Source organism: Lampetra fluviatilis, chromosome 1 (assembly GCF_964198595.1).
Source record: "Lampetra fluviatilis chromosome 1, kcLamFluv1.1, whole genome shotgun sequence".
NCBI classification, from domain to species: Eukaryota; Metazoa; Chordata; class Hyperoartia; order Petromyzontiformes; family Petromyzontidae; genus Lampetra; species Lampetra fluviatilis.
In genome coordinates, this window is record NC_136275.1 from 14,162,830 (window position 1) to 14,180,334 (window position 17,505).

Genomic DNA, 17,505 nt, shown 5'->3' on the forward strand with positions numbered 1-17,505 from the left:
ACCGAAAAAACCTAAGAATATGATTCCTTGCAGTCACGAAAGCTTCAAATCTAGAGTTAAGGTTTTACCTGGTTAATAACATCCTTCTAATGATTGCTCAATTTGTGTCTGCGATTGCACTTAATTCGGTCGAGCTCAGCGGTTTGAGTACAAACAGCAGAAGCTTAAGCCACGCTTGGTTGCCCATGTCTGGTAACCGCAAAACCCCATGTGTGTGTCAGTGGATCGACTCCCCGCCATTCCACCCCTCTGCTAGCAACTAATCTTCTTCTTGTTCGTCCATCAAAGTTGATGATGACCATGGCACGTTTGTCATTTTGTTGGGTTTTGATGAGTGCGCAGATGGCTGAAGAGGCCAATCCGAGCCAGGAATTCCCTGTGGCACACTGGACAGGTCAGGGAGGATGTAGAGCTCTGAGGTGCAGCCACACGTCCTTCCCTTGGTAGATTTGCGCTGCTGCCTCTTCAAGATAGCACAGGAGCGTCTCCTACTCTCACCGAGGACTGCACCGTCCTGTACTTTTCTTCTCCAGGCAGGTCGGTCCTGTGCTAGGGATTCCCAGCTTTTCAGGTCGAATCCAAAGCTCTTCAAGGAAGCTTTAAGGGTGTCCTTGTAGCGCTTTTTGGGGCCACCAGCAACTAATCACTATTTAATTGAAAACGGGACGGGCAATCAGAGGAGGCTGGCTAGCCCGGTGGCCAAGCGTGCTCACCACCCAGCTGGTTTACGCGGATGGAGTCAACAGTTCAATTTATACAGTGCCTCTCTGATGCCACTTCTTTATTTTCATATTTTACCGAAAGCCTGCCATCTGCTATACAGCATCAGTTCAATGCCATGTGCAAGTCTTCACAGGCCAGATAAAATATTGTGGTGAAACGGCCGAAACGCATCTCCTTGGCTCTCCGGTGTGTTTTCGATTCGGTTTCTGAAAAACCTCCCGGCACATAAAGCAAAACGTCGGACACATGCCGAAACTGCAAACACCTTAACAATACGATATGCCCGATTGCTGTTGAATAATGAGATCCTCCTCCACGTATGCAGGAGCGATGCGATCAGCATGAGTGCAGGCGGGAAATGGATTGTGGCGTCACGGGGCCGTGAGGGATGGTGAAGATTTGAGGAGTGGCCTTCATCCAGCAGTGGATAAGCCATAGCTGATGATGACAATGGCGACGACATTCATGAGTGAACTGGGCCCAATAATTATGAGTAGTCACGCACGAGGACCTTATATGATGGAGGAGCAGTGGCACAATTTTTAGCGTACTGCGGTAATGAACACCAGTGACGAGCGATATCTGAACCGGTCCTTGCAGACAAAGTATGGTTAAACAACTCCCGTGGCTGCGATAGCCTTCATCCCAGCCAGAGTAATGTAATGGGATAACCTTCATCCAAGAGTGTATTTACAAAGGGCCGTAAAAAAAGAAAAAAAATCAATAAAAAACATACCCTTAACTTATGACAAATTAGCCATTACAGTGCTTTGCCTGTACGAATTATCTGGGGTGTCCCTAGCAAGGGGGATATTCCATCTCAATAGACTCAGATTTAATTAGAAGCTAATTGGTTAATTGAAAGACTGAGTGAGCGACACGCTACATGGGGTGAGCTCTGGCTGAGCACGGCATTTCACGGGCTCGTGGATGTGTGGAATGGATGAGCGGGCTAGGCGAGGAACATCGATTCAACCTCCCGCCGCGTTGGCACACGCGTGCAATTGCAGTCGACAGGTTTGGGGATTGCAATGCGTAGGCACCACATTCCAGCGCTGGCTTCTGTCTCGCCAGTTCTCCCCTGCCTTCTCACCACGCTCATCAGGTATTGAGGCCACAAAGTAAAACCTGCTAACCACTTCCAATTATTATAATTCGACAAACCACCCACTTCTGATAACCACTATGATCACCAACCAATATTATGCTTTTTCAATCTCCAAATCGGCCTGATTATACCCGATCTCATCGAATCTCAGAAGCTTCGCAGGGGTTTAGCCTGGTTAGTGTTTCAACGGGAGACTTCATGGGAATTGTGAGGCTTGGGCTTTGAAGTTGCTTGGAGATGACAGCAGAGCAATTAATTCTTTAACCTGTGCAGGGCTTTGTTACCCCGTCGTATGCATGGTTGATTTTCTTCCCACATACCAAACCACTCGTTAACCAAATTAGCGAAAACATCCCAATGCAGGATGCTCATTAAAGAGTTTTGAGCTCAGTGAGGATGTGTGCCCTCTCCTAGCATCCACACAGCGCTCCCTCCCCCCCCTCTCTCTCCCCCCTTGCCCCTCCCCCCTTTCTTACCTATATAACCTCTTACCACGGCAGCTCTGTCTCCCACTTCAGCAAAAAAAAAATATTGCTGTGGTTTTCCCACCTTATGATAATTGATTGTGTTGCAATTGAAACGTCGTGATTTATTTTATTTTATACCTACGTGACTTTACCGACAGAACCAAAGAGTATGGATTCCTGCAGTCATGAAAGCTTCAAATCTAGCTCGTGTTGCTGGTGAAGAAGATCCACATCGGATAAAAGAAGCCTCTAGCCACGCGGTCCGGGACCCAGCTTATGATCCGGACCGGGATAGCGAACCGTGTCTAGTTCTGCCGTAGTGTGGCTCGATGGGCATTCAACACCCAAGTGTAGGTTGTGTTATGTAGAGTTGGTGAAATAAATAGTGTTGCTCCCAAGACAACGTCTGCGACTTAGTTGGACTCACTACACAAGTATTAACTTACAAAATGTCAATGCATGTTATTGTGAGGATAGGAAATTTGTCTCAGGAGTCGATATCGCGGAACAACCGTGATGGAGGTGACAAGTGTGCAGGCTGCGGCAGGCAAAAACATGACCGGGACCGCGGCGGGGAGCGGTGGCGCTTTGCAGGCTCACCTGTGACCTGGCAGCCGTAGAGCTCGAAGCGGAGCGCGATGCCCCCCACCCACTGCAGGGGCTTAATGCGCACGTAGCGCGCGATCACCACCTCCGCCAGGCGGTTCAGCACCACCGAGTTTGCATCCTGGTTGCCCACAAACTCCTGCTCCGACGCACGCAAGCATGCACGCATTCACTTTAAGCACGCAAGCACGCACACGCACTAAAATGCATTACTACATAACATGTGCAAACGTACGCACGTGCAGAAGCACAGAGATATTTAGGCAAAGGTGCGTGTTTGTGTACGACAGCTACAACAACAGCTGCAAATTTACAATTGCTACAACAACAGCCGTTGTTCACCGCTAAGTGACGGCGACATCACCGCGGCAGTTGTGCGAGGCTAGGTGCACGTTGAGGACGTCATGTGGAGTGTGGAAGGCTCGTCGGGCAGGAAGTCACGGGACAGACCCAGGTACAGTGAGGGAAAAAAGTATTTGATCCCCTGCTGATTTTGTACGTTTGCCCACTGACAAAGAAATGATCAGTCTATAATTTTAATGGTAGGTTTATTTGAACAGAGACAGAATAACAACAGAAATATCCAGAAAAACGCATGTCAAAAATGTTATAAATTGATTTGTATTTTAATGAGGGAAATAAGTATTTGACCCCTCTGCAAAACATGACTTAGTACTTGGTGGCAAAACTCTTGTTGGCAATCACAGAGGTCAGACGTTTCTTGTAGTTGGCCACCAGATTTGCACACATCTCAGGAGGGATTTTGTCCCACTCCTCTTTGCAGATCTTCTCCAAGTCATTAAGGTTTCGAGGCTGACGTTTGGCAACTCGAACCTTCAGCTCCCTCTACATATTTTCTATGGGATTAAGGTCGGGAGACTGGCTAGGCCACACCAGGACCTTAATGTGCTTCTTCTTGAGCCACTCCTTTGTTGCCTTGGCCGTGTGTTTTGGGTCATTGTCATGCTGGAATACCCATCCACGACCCATTTTCAATGCCCTGGCTGAGGGAAGGAGGTTCTCACCCAAGAGTTGACGGTACATGGCCCCGTCCATTGTCCCTTTGATGCGGTGAAGTTGTCCTGTCCTCTTAGCAGAAAAACACCCCCAAAGCATAATGTTTCCACCTCCATGTTTGACGGTGGGGATGGTGTTATTGGGGTCATAGGCAGCATTCCTCCTCCGCCAAACACGGCGCGTTGAGTTGATGCCAAAGAGCTCCATTTTGGTCTCATCTGACCACAACCCTTTCACCCAGTTGTCCTCTGAATCATTCAGATGTTCATTGGCATACTTCAGACGGGCATGTATATCTGCTTTCTTGAGCAGGGGGACCTTGCGGGCGCTGCAGGATTTCAGTCCTTCACGGCGTAGTGTGTTACCAACTGTTTTCTTGGTGACGATGGTCCCAGCTGCCTTAAGATCATTGACAAGATCCTCCCGTGTAGTTCTGGGCTGATTCCTCACCGTTCTCATGATCATTGCAACTCCACGAGGTGAGATATTGCATGGAGCCCCAGGCCGAGGGAGATTGACAATTCTTTTGTGTTTCTTCCATTTGCGAATAATCGCACCAACTGTTGTCACCTTCTCACCAAGCTGCTTGGTGATGGTCTTGTAGCCCATTCCAGCCTTGTGTATGTCTTCAATCTTGTCCCTGACATCCTTGGAGAGCTCTTTGGCCTTGGCCATGGTGGAGAGTTTGGAATCTGATTGATTGATTGCTTCTGAACAGGTGTCTTTTATACAGGTAACAAACTGAGATTAGGAGCACTCCCTTTAAGAGTGTGCTCCTAATCTCAGCTCGTTACCTGTATAAAAGACACCTGGGAGCCAGAAATCTTTCTGATTGAGAGGGGGTCAAATTCTTATTTCCCTCATTAAAATGCAAATCAATTTATAACATTTTTGACATGCGTTTTTCTGGATTTTGTTGTTGTTATTCTGTCTCTCACTGTTCAAATAAACCTACCATTAAAATTCTAAATTTATCATTTCTTTGTCAGTGGGCAAACGTACAAAATCAGCAGGGGATCAAATACTATTTTTCCTCACTGTATTATGTATGGGTTGACCGCCTAACTGAGAAGATTTGTGCACACATGTGTGCATAATACAGCATGCAAATGTATGGTTTCTTTTTTTGTTCTGTACAATTTCTACATATCACATGTGTACATACATTGATTAGATCAGCCCAAATATAACGCGAGATATGATTTTGCGTAAAATTTGCGTACATCCTAAATGACCGGTTCTCAGACGCACAATTTGAAGCATGCTTTTTGAGTGCAAGAGTCAGTATGAGCCGGTGAATCGTTTTGTGCCTCCTGAGTAATATGTTATGCGAGTTACATGTGCCACGCTATGCATTTGAGAATGATAATTCCGTCACTTATTCTCCTCTGCTGGCCGCCCAGTCTGGAACTCCCTTCGCCCAGCAATCCTTGCAATCCTTGCTGGGTGAATCCCTGCCCCTATCTCGAGTCCAGGCTCAAGAGCTTCCTCTCTTTCCTCTGCCTATGACATAGTCTCCCCCTATAAAATAAATAGCCCATGGCTTCTAAATGGTACCTTTAGATATATGCTTTATAAATGCAAATTGTGGTGGTGTTGTTGCTGCTGCTGTGCTAACACGTGGGATTAGGGTTATCCTTTTGAATGAATGATATAGATAATGTAAAAGCTAAGCTCAAAGTACAATTATAACTGCTGTATTCATTCAAGTTTTGAACATAGGACACTGGGATTCTAACCGTATGAAACGACCAACAAATATTTTTTTGTGCACAATGACTTGTGATTATCATTGCAGATTACACGCTAGTGCCTTTAATAAATACCGATTGAGGTCAGCAAGGCATACAAAGAAGTGTGGCCGGCACCATGCCTCGCTGACTATGTCTCCCCAGATCTATTCTGGATACACCACACCAAGTAATTATTTAAGGCTGAGTCAACCTAGGCAAGGCCCAGAACCACTTTAGATACCACCGGCTACTGATTTATTCGTGGGCAAGTATTGAATAGAGATCGTCACTGGGTTTGAACAGTGGTGCGCGAACTAACATGTTATCATCTTTCCCTAGACAAAACACAATTCCCCCCTTGAGACTACATGGAATGTTGGGGCAAGTGCTGTTGGCGGGCACCTATGAAGGCAGGAACAGCACACGACAGGGAGGTGTGGACGACTGCACCACGCCCAGCCATGTCTCCCCAAAGCTCATATTTATACACAGCACCAGGTACTCATTAAAGACCGAGTCGATCTATGGGAGAGGCCCAGGACGGGTTTGGACATCACTCGCCACTGATGTTTGCAATGGTAGGCAACTGAACCGAGGTCGACAGGCTCGTATCCCCAGTGCACTAACCGCTGCGCTGCCACTTCCCCGCACACTTGTACATTCTCACAGACGCGTTTACGCAACATGCACACCGTCCAAAAATCCACATGAAAGGAGAATATGACCACATAATAGACAAAGCGTGTGTCCGCCGGCATTCAATATGTCAGATGCAGTGGTCCCGTTCTTTGTCGCTCAGTGCCAGTGTGTGCTTGCGTGCGTGTGTGTGCTTGAGTGCGTGTGTGCGCGCGCGTGCGTGTGTGCATGCGAAGCCCAGACGTACACAGCAATGGCACTTTAAATCTTGATGTAAAGTTTTTGTGACTGCAGGAATTCATATTATTGGATCTTTCGGTAAAGTCACATAGATAGGATCAAAGAAAATAAGAAAAGTGTTCCGATCGAAACGTCGTTGTTTTTTGGTTGCTTTTGTTTTTTTCTTTGATCCTATCCACGTGACTTTACTGAAAGACCCAAGAAAATGGCACTTTAATCGCATAATGAACTGCATGCAGGCTCAGCATCAAAACAACATCTGCGAACATCGTTTCTTGACAAGTGAAATATACAGTTCTATTACAGATTTGACATCACATTTAACCGATGCGGGAGAGAAAAGTCTGCAAGGGTTTTGAGTGACAGTCACCAGGCAGACCAACAAGAGATTAGTGTTGTATTTGCCCTACAAGTCTGGACTACAATTTTGCACAGTCTTAGGTCATCCCCACTGTCTATCTCTGTGCATTCCAAGGATCCTCAAACAAGCAGTACTTTATTTGCCAGCGACGCTGGCCAGCAATAATGGCCCTTCGTTGAATTTGATAAATTACTCCCCTGACCGTGTTTAATCGTCGTTATAGATATGTTTCATCCTCATGAAGTTTCCATCATGCTGTATGCTCTGTAATAGTAAAGACTTGATGTTTACACAATTGTAGAGCAACATTTAAGGATAAGCGATCGTAATAATAATAGTAATAATGCTGCCGTTAAATTACTTGTTGCCAGTATCATTATAAAAATAGTAATACTAAGTATTATATCAGATTTTATAGCCCTTTGTCAATGCATTGCTGAATGAAGGCCATCTCATGATGCTGTGTCAGTTGTGGATCTTGCTTAAGCATACTTCACCACACTCGTCAGTAAGGCTTGATGAAAGTGAGAGGCCATGCCCAGGACTGGTTAGAACTTCGCTCGCCACTGATATTAGCTGTGGCTGGGAATTGAACTTAGGTGAGCGGATTCATAGGGCTGTACACTGCATCATTACGACTGTAGTGGTTTTGGTGGCTCATGATTGATGTGGTTTGCCACTGCTTATCTCACATTTTGTTTATTTCGATTTAAAGCTTTCGTGACTGCAGGGATTCATCTTCTTGGTTCTTTCGGTAAAGTCACGTAGAAGGGAAGTAATAAAATAATAAAATTAAAGTCACGTAGAAGGGAAGTAATAAAATAATAAAATTGTTTTATTATGTTTTAATTTTATTATTTTATTACTTCCCTTCTACGTGACTTTACCGAAAGAACCAAGAAGATTTTGTTTATTATTAAAATGTTTCCATTTATTTTTCATATTTTCGGTTGATCTTACGCAGATAACTATGGGGAGGATTGTTTTTGTTATTCAGACCCTATATAAATTTAAATAATGGCTATTAAATTTCATCACTCAATGCTATAATTGGAAATAATTGTTTAATTAATTGATTCATGTATAGGCTGCTGTCAAACAGCTCTTCAAAGTGACTGTAAAATATGACTCGTCGACTAACAGAATGATAAATATAATCTGTCCTTGTTGAGAATTTTTTTAAACTTTGAATAAAATTAAATTTCCGTTAAAAACTGTACCGTACTAAATATGGAGTATGGTTCCGATGACAACATTAACTACTATAGAACCGCTATAAGCAGAGGACGAATGAGGCCTCTTGGCAGCAGGGGGTCTTTAAACAGTGGCACCCAACGGACCAGCATGGCCACCTCGCTTGTTTACTAAATTAAGCAAATGGGATTTTAATGGGATTTTACTCCATGCAAAACAGCTTTATTAAGTGGGTACTTATAATTGGAATCCATTTATGCGAACGCAGCACCTACGAGTTTATGGAGCATTTCGCGAATGGCCAAACCGAGAAACGTCCTCTAATTTGCCTACGGCCAGCAACGCCTTTCTCTGATATTCCAAACGCTTCGTTTCTAAGACTCCTGCCTGCGGGCCACGGTTTTATCCGGGAGCTTACTTATGAACACGCGTGTGGTTTATGGGAAAGTCAGACTCGTGCTATGAGAGATGGCGTCTGTACGCCACTCTCTGCCACACTGCGCTAAACGCCTCTGTGTGATTGAGGAGTAAACTGTGGCGCTTCATGCAGATGGGGGCCAATCGCACACACACGAGTGCGAGCTCGTAAACACTTCTGAAATCACGCAATGCCATCATCACAAAAACGAGTCGCACTTCTCCTCTACAGAATACAGTTTTGGTTCACGACAAATAAAGGTGAAGAACAGTTGGGAGTGAGCTATTGAACGACTGCTCTGTGTATTTGTTCACGTACATCCCTGTTTCACTCTACGTACGGGTCGTAGGAGTTGCTTGATCATAGTTGACCACACTGGTCAATGCAGGGTTGTGGAAGTAGGGAACATAGACACGGGAGCATTGTAGTATACTACAACAATGGATTTTGCTGCACACCACACTGCCCCTGAAGTCTACTTTACCAGATGTATGGATTTGTTGTAATAGCCAGGGCGCAGTGTTGTCATGAACCACACACTTGTATCGCTGCAGGTTAAGAGATCAAGGCAGCGGTTGTGCAGTGCATGTGAAAATGTCCTCTGCGGAACAAAAAACTGCACACCCAACGATGGATTGGGAGTTCCAGAGTCAATACATAATTTGATATATATAAAACGAGATTCTTGCCAAAAGAGTGCAGTGTGCGTCGTCACTCAATTGCAATATTATTGCTGAGAAAAACGAGACGATAAATGAAGTTTCCAGCTGGCACACAGCAGGCCTGATGCAGTGGCAGAACTGGTGAAACGACTGGCCCATGACATAATAGAGGTCTTTTGGGTTAGATCGCGTAAATATATAATAAATGTGTCGTTAAAACCCGCCACCACCCGACACAGCCGACTACTAAGGGTTGTCACATAAACAGAACATGCCAATTCGTCACTAGTATAGCACACCGGTGTGTTGGAGAGCCAAGCCACAACATTTACAAACTAACTCAAAATACCTCTATTATGGATGATATTGGTCGTGAAAGCCTACGTGCAAATCTTTTTTTGTCTGTCATTGAAATAAAGTCTGAAAACATTTGGGGGACAAAAATATTGGATTGTGGAAAGGAGGCATCCAGCGTGTATGATGCAGTGAGTGCCACGATGAACAAGGGAAGCCACTTGGGCAAGGATCACATCCAGAAAACAGAGTCTGCTTGTGAACTAAGCCGGACTGCAGCCCCGAGTGACAAAATCATCTCCCCATAATTCCATAAACATCCCCCTCACCAGCCCCTCCCCCCCAGCCTCTCGGGCCTCCTACTCTGCTGCCGCTCCTGACTGGCACAGCGTTCAGGATGCATCTGCATTCCATGCCACGAGTTCAAAGCAGGGCGACCGACTGCTGGTCTATATACGATGCATTGCCGCAGCAGAAGATCGCGCGGACATTCACGACGGCGGGTGCCCCTTGCGGGTGGCGAGTCAAGGACCACTCTGAGGGTCAGAATGATTCACACTGCAGCCAAATTAATATATTATCTCGGTGAAGAAAAATGTCCTATAATCGATAAAAATGGCCCAGCCAGTGCTTATCGCTCCACACTTATCAATGCTCAGCCCGCCAGTGTAGCCGACATCATCAGAAGGAATCGTAATAGCGTCTTGAGCGTCACAGGCTGGACCCCATGGAAATTCCTACGGCTCAACGGCTCGTTGCACCAAAGCAACTGTGTGCATGTGTGCATGTGTGTGGGGGGGGGGTTAGCATGCTGCATTATGAACTCGACTACCCAAGTTCGATTCCCACTCACAGCCAACACTCGTAATAATTCTCAGAACCAGCCCTGGGCATCCTTGAGATCAACTCAGCCGCAAATGAGTAATTGGTGCAATGTGTAAAACATTTCCACTGAAGGGCAATAAAGGCGGCCGGGCGTGGTGCTGGTCACCCACCCCCTCGTGTGCCGCCCCCAACCTGCATAGGTGCTGGCTAATAGCACTTGCTGCAAGAGCCTTTGTTTTTGTGGATATTTGTGCACGTGTACGTTTCGGTGTGTGTACGTAGGTGTGCATGTGTATACATGTGTGCGTTTGCTTTCCTTATTTTCCTGTATGTCAAGTGACACACAGTGCTGTGACCTGGCCCGTGACTCGAAAAGAACTCATTTAATAATCGGATTCTGGATGCTCCTGCAACCCGTGATCCACCATTTATTCACACATGTGCCCCAGGTAATCCATCACAGCTGGAAATACACAATATCAATGACAGCAGCAAAATCCACGCGCATTTGTCTACATGAAAAAGATACAGGACGTGTCAAGCATAAATTTACAACACTTGCCGTGTGTCCTATTCCAGTTTTTTTGGTTATTTAAATAATATATATTTACAAAGACCGACACATTTATCAATAGCACTGTGACTTTATAAATATATAAGTGGTGATGTTGCAAGCAATGACCATTGGCCAGAACATCTCATATTGTATATTTTTATTTTAAAACAGTATTTTTGACAAATGTGTTAAGTTTCCTTGTAAACTTTGCTTGTGCACCACTGCTGACACAGCATCACCAAATAATTTATATTTAAATAGAATAAAACTTTCCTGGATATTGACACGGATGGATACAAATATCCGGTATATGCCCTTCCAAGAAACCTATCCTACTCGCGAGCAGAATAATAACGCATGCCCTTTATATTTCGTTCAAATAAATGGATAACATAAGATGCGGTGAATGAGTTGGAAATAAGGTACATGTAACCGATTCCATCCAATCACAGACAGCTGTTAAAATCAAGCCAAAATTGTAAAGACAAAGTGTAAATCACATCACTATGACTATAATTTGGCTGTGAACAGAAACAATTCAATATTTCTTCATAGAGGCCAGGCTACTGTCTTTCAAGCTTGAAATAACGCAAATCAGTTAATGTATAGAACTATTTCACAGAATCTTTGACCAATTTAAGCTGACAGAAGTGCTGAGGTACAAAACCTGTTCACTGATCCGAGAGGAGGAATATTATTCATGTTTATTAAAATATCTCTTTGCTGTTCTTTGTTGAATGCTCTATAATGTAACAATGTCTCTTCATTAAAGAACATGGTTATCAACAGACATTATAATCGACACAATTACAATATGGACACCACTGACTGGAGATCATAATGAAGGCGAACGCACAGTGAACAATCTTTTCCATCATCATAATGCTGCTTTCATTGTCACATTAATACAACGTATGCAACAAGTTACTGCTATTTTACCCATTCACTCAATAATGACATATTTCAACGCCCCCAATCTGATATTTTGTTCATTGTTCTTGATTTAAAAAAAACTGCCAAATGCTCTAACCTTGCACGAAAGAAAAATAAGTAGAATATTAACAGCTGATTAAATAATGATGCTGCTCCTTCTATACCGGTGATTACTATGGTAATTCTGCTGATGCGTGTGTGTATGTGTATATTTAAATGAGTGAGTATGCATGTGAGTGACATGGCCTTCTTTGCTAATTAAGAGTAGGTGAGCAACAGGTGTGTGACGACCAGAGGAATCAGATTGGCGAGTCGGTACGTTTATAATCAGGCAAGTGTCGGCACAAAGTCAGCTGGTGGGTAGGTAAGTTGATGCGTGGGTGAATGAGTTATGAGTGAGTAAGTGACTGCGTTTCAAGATTATTGTTTTAAGTTCATTTTGTTGAACCAGGTGAGAACTCACTATGAGATCTCTTTTACCAGTGGCAAAATATAATGGTAGGTTTTTACCCTTTTAACTGGTACAAAACTGACACCTTTATTCAAGGAATCATGTTTGCAATGACCACAACACAAGTAGTCAATAAAGCAAACAAAAAGAAGCAACTCTGATAAGGATAATAATATGCACTGTCCTTGAAGTTGATTGGCCCACACCCGAGACGGCTTTCTTTAGAGCCTAGTCCCCATTGGTGTAGGGCCAGATGACACCAGAAGGCGTCAGGTGAGAACTCATTAGACAAGAGTGACCTGGATCAGTGGAATTATGAGCGGGTGGATGAATGATTAAACTGGAGGGTGAGTGGACAAGTGAATGGGTTGGTGGGTAGATAAGTGAGTGAGCATGTGAGTTTGTGTATGAATATGTGAGTGAGTGGGTAGGTAGGTGGGTGAGTGAATATTTCAGCGGGTGTGTAAGTGAGCTGGCAAGCAGGCAAATGAGCAACCACTAGAGTGAAGCAGACAAGCGTGCGCCAGGGTGAAGGAGTCGGCGGATGCTTGGGGCGGCAGCACGACTCACCTTGCTCTTCTTGTCGTCGCGGTACACGGTCCAGTCGTCCCCTGAGGTGCTGTACTCCAGGCGGTACGACGTCACGTAATACGGCCGCCCCGTGGCGTTGGAGATAACGCCCTGCGTGGCCACCCCGCTCAGCACGCGCACGAAGCGCAGGTCCACCTGGCATGAGCAGCCGGGGCAGGGTTGTCGGGGAGGGGGGGCGTAATGATTGGATGCCAACAAGGGGCGCATAAAGGCACACATGAGTCTAGGATGCTCTCTCCCAGGGAAAGTTGATTTTCGCGTTGAAAATCGATTTAACACGTAGGCTTTTACGACCAATATAATCCATAATACAAGTTTTTTGGGTTAGATCGCGTAAATATAAATGTGTCGTTAATACTCGCCACCACCCAACACAGCCAATTAGTAAGGTTTGGCTGTTCGCCTTATGATGCTAGTTGTAATTACTGGCGAAATGTTGTACTCACATTGCAAATGTTGTGGATTTGCTCTCCAACACACCGGTGTGCTGTACGAGTAACGAATTGGCACGTTCTGTTTTTGTGACAAACCTTACTAATTGGCTGTCGGGCTGTGGCGGGTTAAACGACACATTTATATTTACGCGATCTAACAAAAAAAACGTGTATTATGGATGAAAATCGATTGTTACGCTCACGATTTATGCATCGAATTGTCCGTGGTAATCGATTACTTTTGGTTTGTGGAACTGCTGGATAATTTTTTCTGCCTGAGGACGACCGTTTGTGTTGCGATCGAAACATCGTGATATATTATTATCATTTTGTTTTATTTTTCTACCTACGTGACTTTACCGAAAGAACCAAAGAGTATGGATTCCTGCAGTCACGAAAGCTTCAAATCAAGATTGAACTCTAAACGCATGTTTCTAAATGTGGAGGGAAAAAGCGGAGGACTCGGAGAGAAATCCGTGCGACTAGGTGGCGAGAGACATGCAAACTCAAAATATACAGGCGTTAGGATCGGAAACGAAACCCACATCTTCCTGTATACCAGGAGAGGTAGTTAACAGCTCGCCAAACTGAAAACGTGTTCATAATGTTATTGCTCTTATATTAAAGTATTGCTGATGTTTTGTCGCAGTTGTTGTTCCCTTTAAATTCAATGGATTAGTTTTTATCTTGTTTTGACCGACTCGTTTATGCAAACGTGTATTATTTGTGCGAGTTGATTGATTCTTACATATGCATGATTGGATGTGCTGTGAGGTATTACGAATGTAACGATTCGCACCTCTCGTGATTTTAATGAATTTGTGAAAACATGCAGTCTGCAAATTGAAGGCTTAGCTACTTAACCTGGTGATTTTATGAATGATCAAGATTCAGGAGGGACTCAAGTCGATAAAAAAAAATCAGCTATGGTTCATGTAGTGGCCTCTAGTTGTGAGTGGCAGGAGGGATAGGTCATATTACACATACAAATCAACAAAACATCGATTCTTAAATACGCATCACAAGCTGTTCGAATTGCTTCTATCCTGTGAACTAATGCATCGTTCCACCCCAAAAGGCACTCTTCCACCAAACCGCTCTGACGAGCATGATGAAGTATGGTCAAACAAACGCCACCGTCAACACGGCTGTCCGTGGGGAGGCCTTCGTCCAGCATAGGAATGGGAGTGCTATGAAAAAAAAGTATATATCCTCCAGAAATCATCGATTTAAATCTAAGTATTGGCACGCCGTTACATGCTGAACAGTCGAGGCTCAGATTGTATTCAGCTGCCTCCTGGCTATTGCTTCGCTGCAGCCGCCTCACTGCAACCACCGCCCAGACTCAAGGTTTCCTGGAGCCCTCCTGCCCCCCCCTGCAGCCGCCATCCCTCCCCTGCCCCCCACCCACCTTAGTAAAACAAACGAAGTTCTATGTGTTGGAATGCTCACAGAAGATCCGATGTTGGAGGAAGTGTAATGCTAACTGCGCGGTGTCTGTGCAAAGCATGTGCGCTACATTGAATATTACACAACATTTCCTTGGCAAGCTACCCAGGGTCTTAAAATATGAATGTTGCATTTTACAGAGGATGCGCCTGAAATTAAAAACATAAGATCACATGCGCCCACACTGGTAAAACCCTCAAGAGAAGAGTACACATTCCAGTCAACAACACTTCACATATCCTCACTAACTTACCTTGTTTAGTAAACATTAAATAATGTGATAGCCTCCTTGCCAATTCTACTATTGGATGAATGACTTCTCATGTCACTGTCGATCATTGGGGTTCTTTGACCATACTTCCCCGTGTAGGAGAAGGGGGTTGAAGGAATGGTTCAGATATCACTCGCCACTGATGTTAGTCATTACCAAGTTTAGTGCAGTCCGCAAATCGCTGAGCCCCCCCACTTTACTCCCTTCGAAGAAAAACAGCCCAATTCAATATTTAAAATAAACCCTGCATTAATTTCCAGCAAGGCAGCATGTACCACATACTCTACATTATATAAAAGCAATTGCCATGTCTTTTTGCCAATTTAAATAAAACACGAACGTTACTCGAGCTTTCAGCAAAACTAAAACACGCGCTCTCCCATCAGGTTGTGACTGATGAAGACGCTAAATTATGACGATGATGAATGAACAATGATGATGGATGCAGAATGATGATGATGTTGATGCTAATGTCCATTATGATGAGGTTGCCTCCCCCACACAAGGGGGCGTGGTGCTCATTCTTACACACGAGAGGGACGCAGCCCCATATCCACGCGCCATCACTCTCCTCATCTGCAATGTTATCATTTTTATTTTGAGATTGGGGGGGGGGGTGCGCACACAAGGGGTAAAACGAGGCGGCGCGTGAAGGAAACGAACGCGTGGCCCAAGGCACCGGCAGGGCACGCGTTCCGCTTTGGTGCGCGAATCAGGGGTCAACGCAGGGAAATTTAATTAGCCGTGCGATTTATTCACGAGCAGCGAGCGTCGTGAAAACACAATGCGGCATTGCAGATAGAGGGGGGGGGAGACGTGCCACAATGGTGTTGCTCGCCAGAGGAATGTGAAGCGGTTTCACTGCCCGTACGGTTTCACATTATCGCCGTTTATTTCCCGCCGTCGAGTGTAATTCACGTGGTGGCTGTTTTTCCTTCACGCGAATGTGTCGCTGATTTGTAATAGCAATAATTGCCCGCGGCAGCGCTGCTGGTGGCTTCTTAACAAATTACTTCAAGCAGCCGAGTCGGATCTGCAATGCACGAGCGTAACATTTGCGCGATTTTGCGCGTGCAATCGCGCACAAATCGAAATCCGCGTGGACCAAAGGGCACTGAGTACACCCTGCAGTTCCATGCATAATAATGTTGAGCGCTAGACGATTAAGAACACGTCTACACCATCGACGCTCTGTGATAAACAAAGACAAGTAATACATAATGGCTCCTGGTCACGAGCCATCTCTCACAACACCACACAGTCTCAGCATCGCCGGCTCTGCATCATCCGCTTCCCGGTTTCGCTCTCATTCAGGCATTTCCTCATCTGCTGTCCCACCGACAAACGTACACACACACGCAAAGACAAAGATCCCCCATGTAGCTGCACAGACCGTTGGAGCATGTGCTGCAAGTGAACACCTCTGAACGCTATCATGGCGAGTGATGTGGCCAGCACCAAGCCATACCACTTTTGTCTTCACAGTTTATGTTTACACACTGCACCAAGTTCTCATTTAAGATTGAATCCACCTAAGCAGAGCCCAGGAGATATTCCCTGTTGATATTGGATGTGACCAATATCCAACAAAGATCTCCCGTATGGCCTTAACCGACTGTTGGGGAAAATGCTGTTTGCAAACACCTCTGAAGGTCAGCACGGTACACGAGGGAGTGGGTGGCCAACAACATGTCCGACCGCCTTTGTCTCCCCAGTGGCGATGTTTTTACACATTGAACTGGTTCAGTCACTGCGATCTCTACATTGGGTCAAACTTAACATCTCTTAATGATCGACGGCTTGTGCATCAGATATTATTTATTCACGATATGCTTACAAAGAAATCATCAGACTACCTGCTGGATCTCTTCACTGTTTCTAAGAACAAATGCTTCACATACCTTATTGCCGTACAAATACTGGAGGAAGGTCATTTGCTGTTGATGCCCCCAGGGTCTGGAATGCTATCGCCAATAAACTGCAACTTGGATCACTACCTGTGAGATCTGCACTCAAAACTGCTCTTGAGGAGCTGTACACCCCCCGCTGCCACTGCTATTCAGAGTGGCCTGAAATCAAATGCATCGCTCCGTATGTCCGCTGCAAAGAATGATCTTTAGTTTTGATTATAATGTGCTGATCTTTAAAAGTGCATTGAAAATTGTTATACTCCTGCTGATACTCCTGCTGTTGTGGAGTGACTCATGCTGCCAGCTATGGCTGCAAAGTTTGGTCGTACATGTTATGTATATCGTTTATTGTTCAATTTTAATCACAGTTCCTATGATCACTGTTACATTGTTTTTATAACTTTATTTTAGTGATTTCGAAAACGTATGGTTAAGCCATGTTTGTTTGTTAAAGTATGGAGTTAGCCTGATAACTTTCATATAAATTGTCTTATGGTTGTTATTGTTTGACTTGCATCCCACAGGGATATTGCACACAGCGTTGATATACGGTGCTTTTTTCTGGAAGATTTTGCTGGTTTTTCCTGGATGTTTCTGTTGCGCGTTGTCACTTTAAGATGTTCTTT

At 44.8% G+C, this 17,505-nt stretch overlaps 1 protein-coding gene across 3 annotated transcripts in view; it reads right to left on the reverse strand.

Annotated features, from left to right (window-relative positions):
• LOC144932872 (neuropilin-2-like) overlaps positions 1–17,505 on the reverse strand; it is a 69,944-nt gene that overhangs the window by 24,449 nt on the left and 27,990 nt on the right. For all 3 annotated transcript variants that reach the window (XM_078857280.1, XM_078857269.1, XM_078857272.1), the window contains 2 exons: positions 12,795–12,950; positions 2,899–3,043 (listed from right to left, as the gene is read on the reverse strand). In XM_078857280.1, the coding sequence (XP_078713406.1) occupies positions 2,899–3,043; positions 12,795–12,950 (301 nt within the window). The remainder of the gene's footprint in view (positions 1–2,898; positions 3,044–12,794; positions 12,951–17,505) is intronic.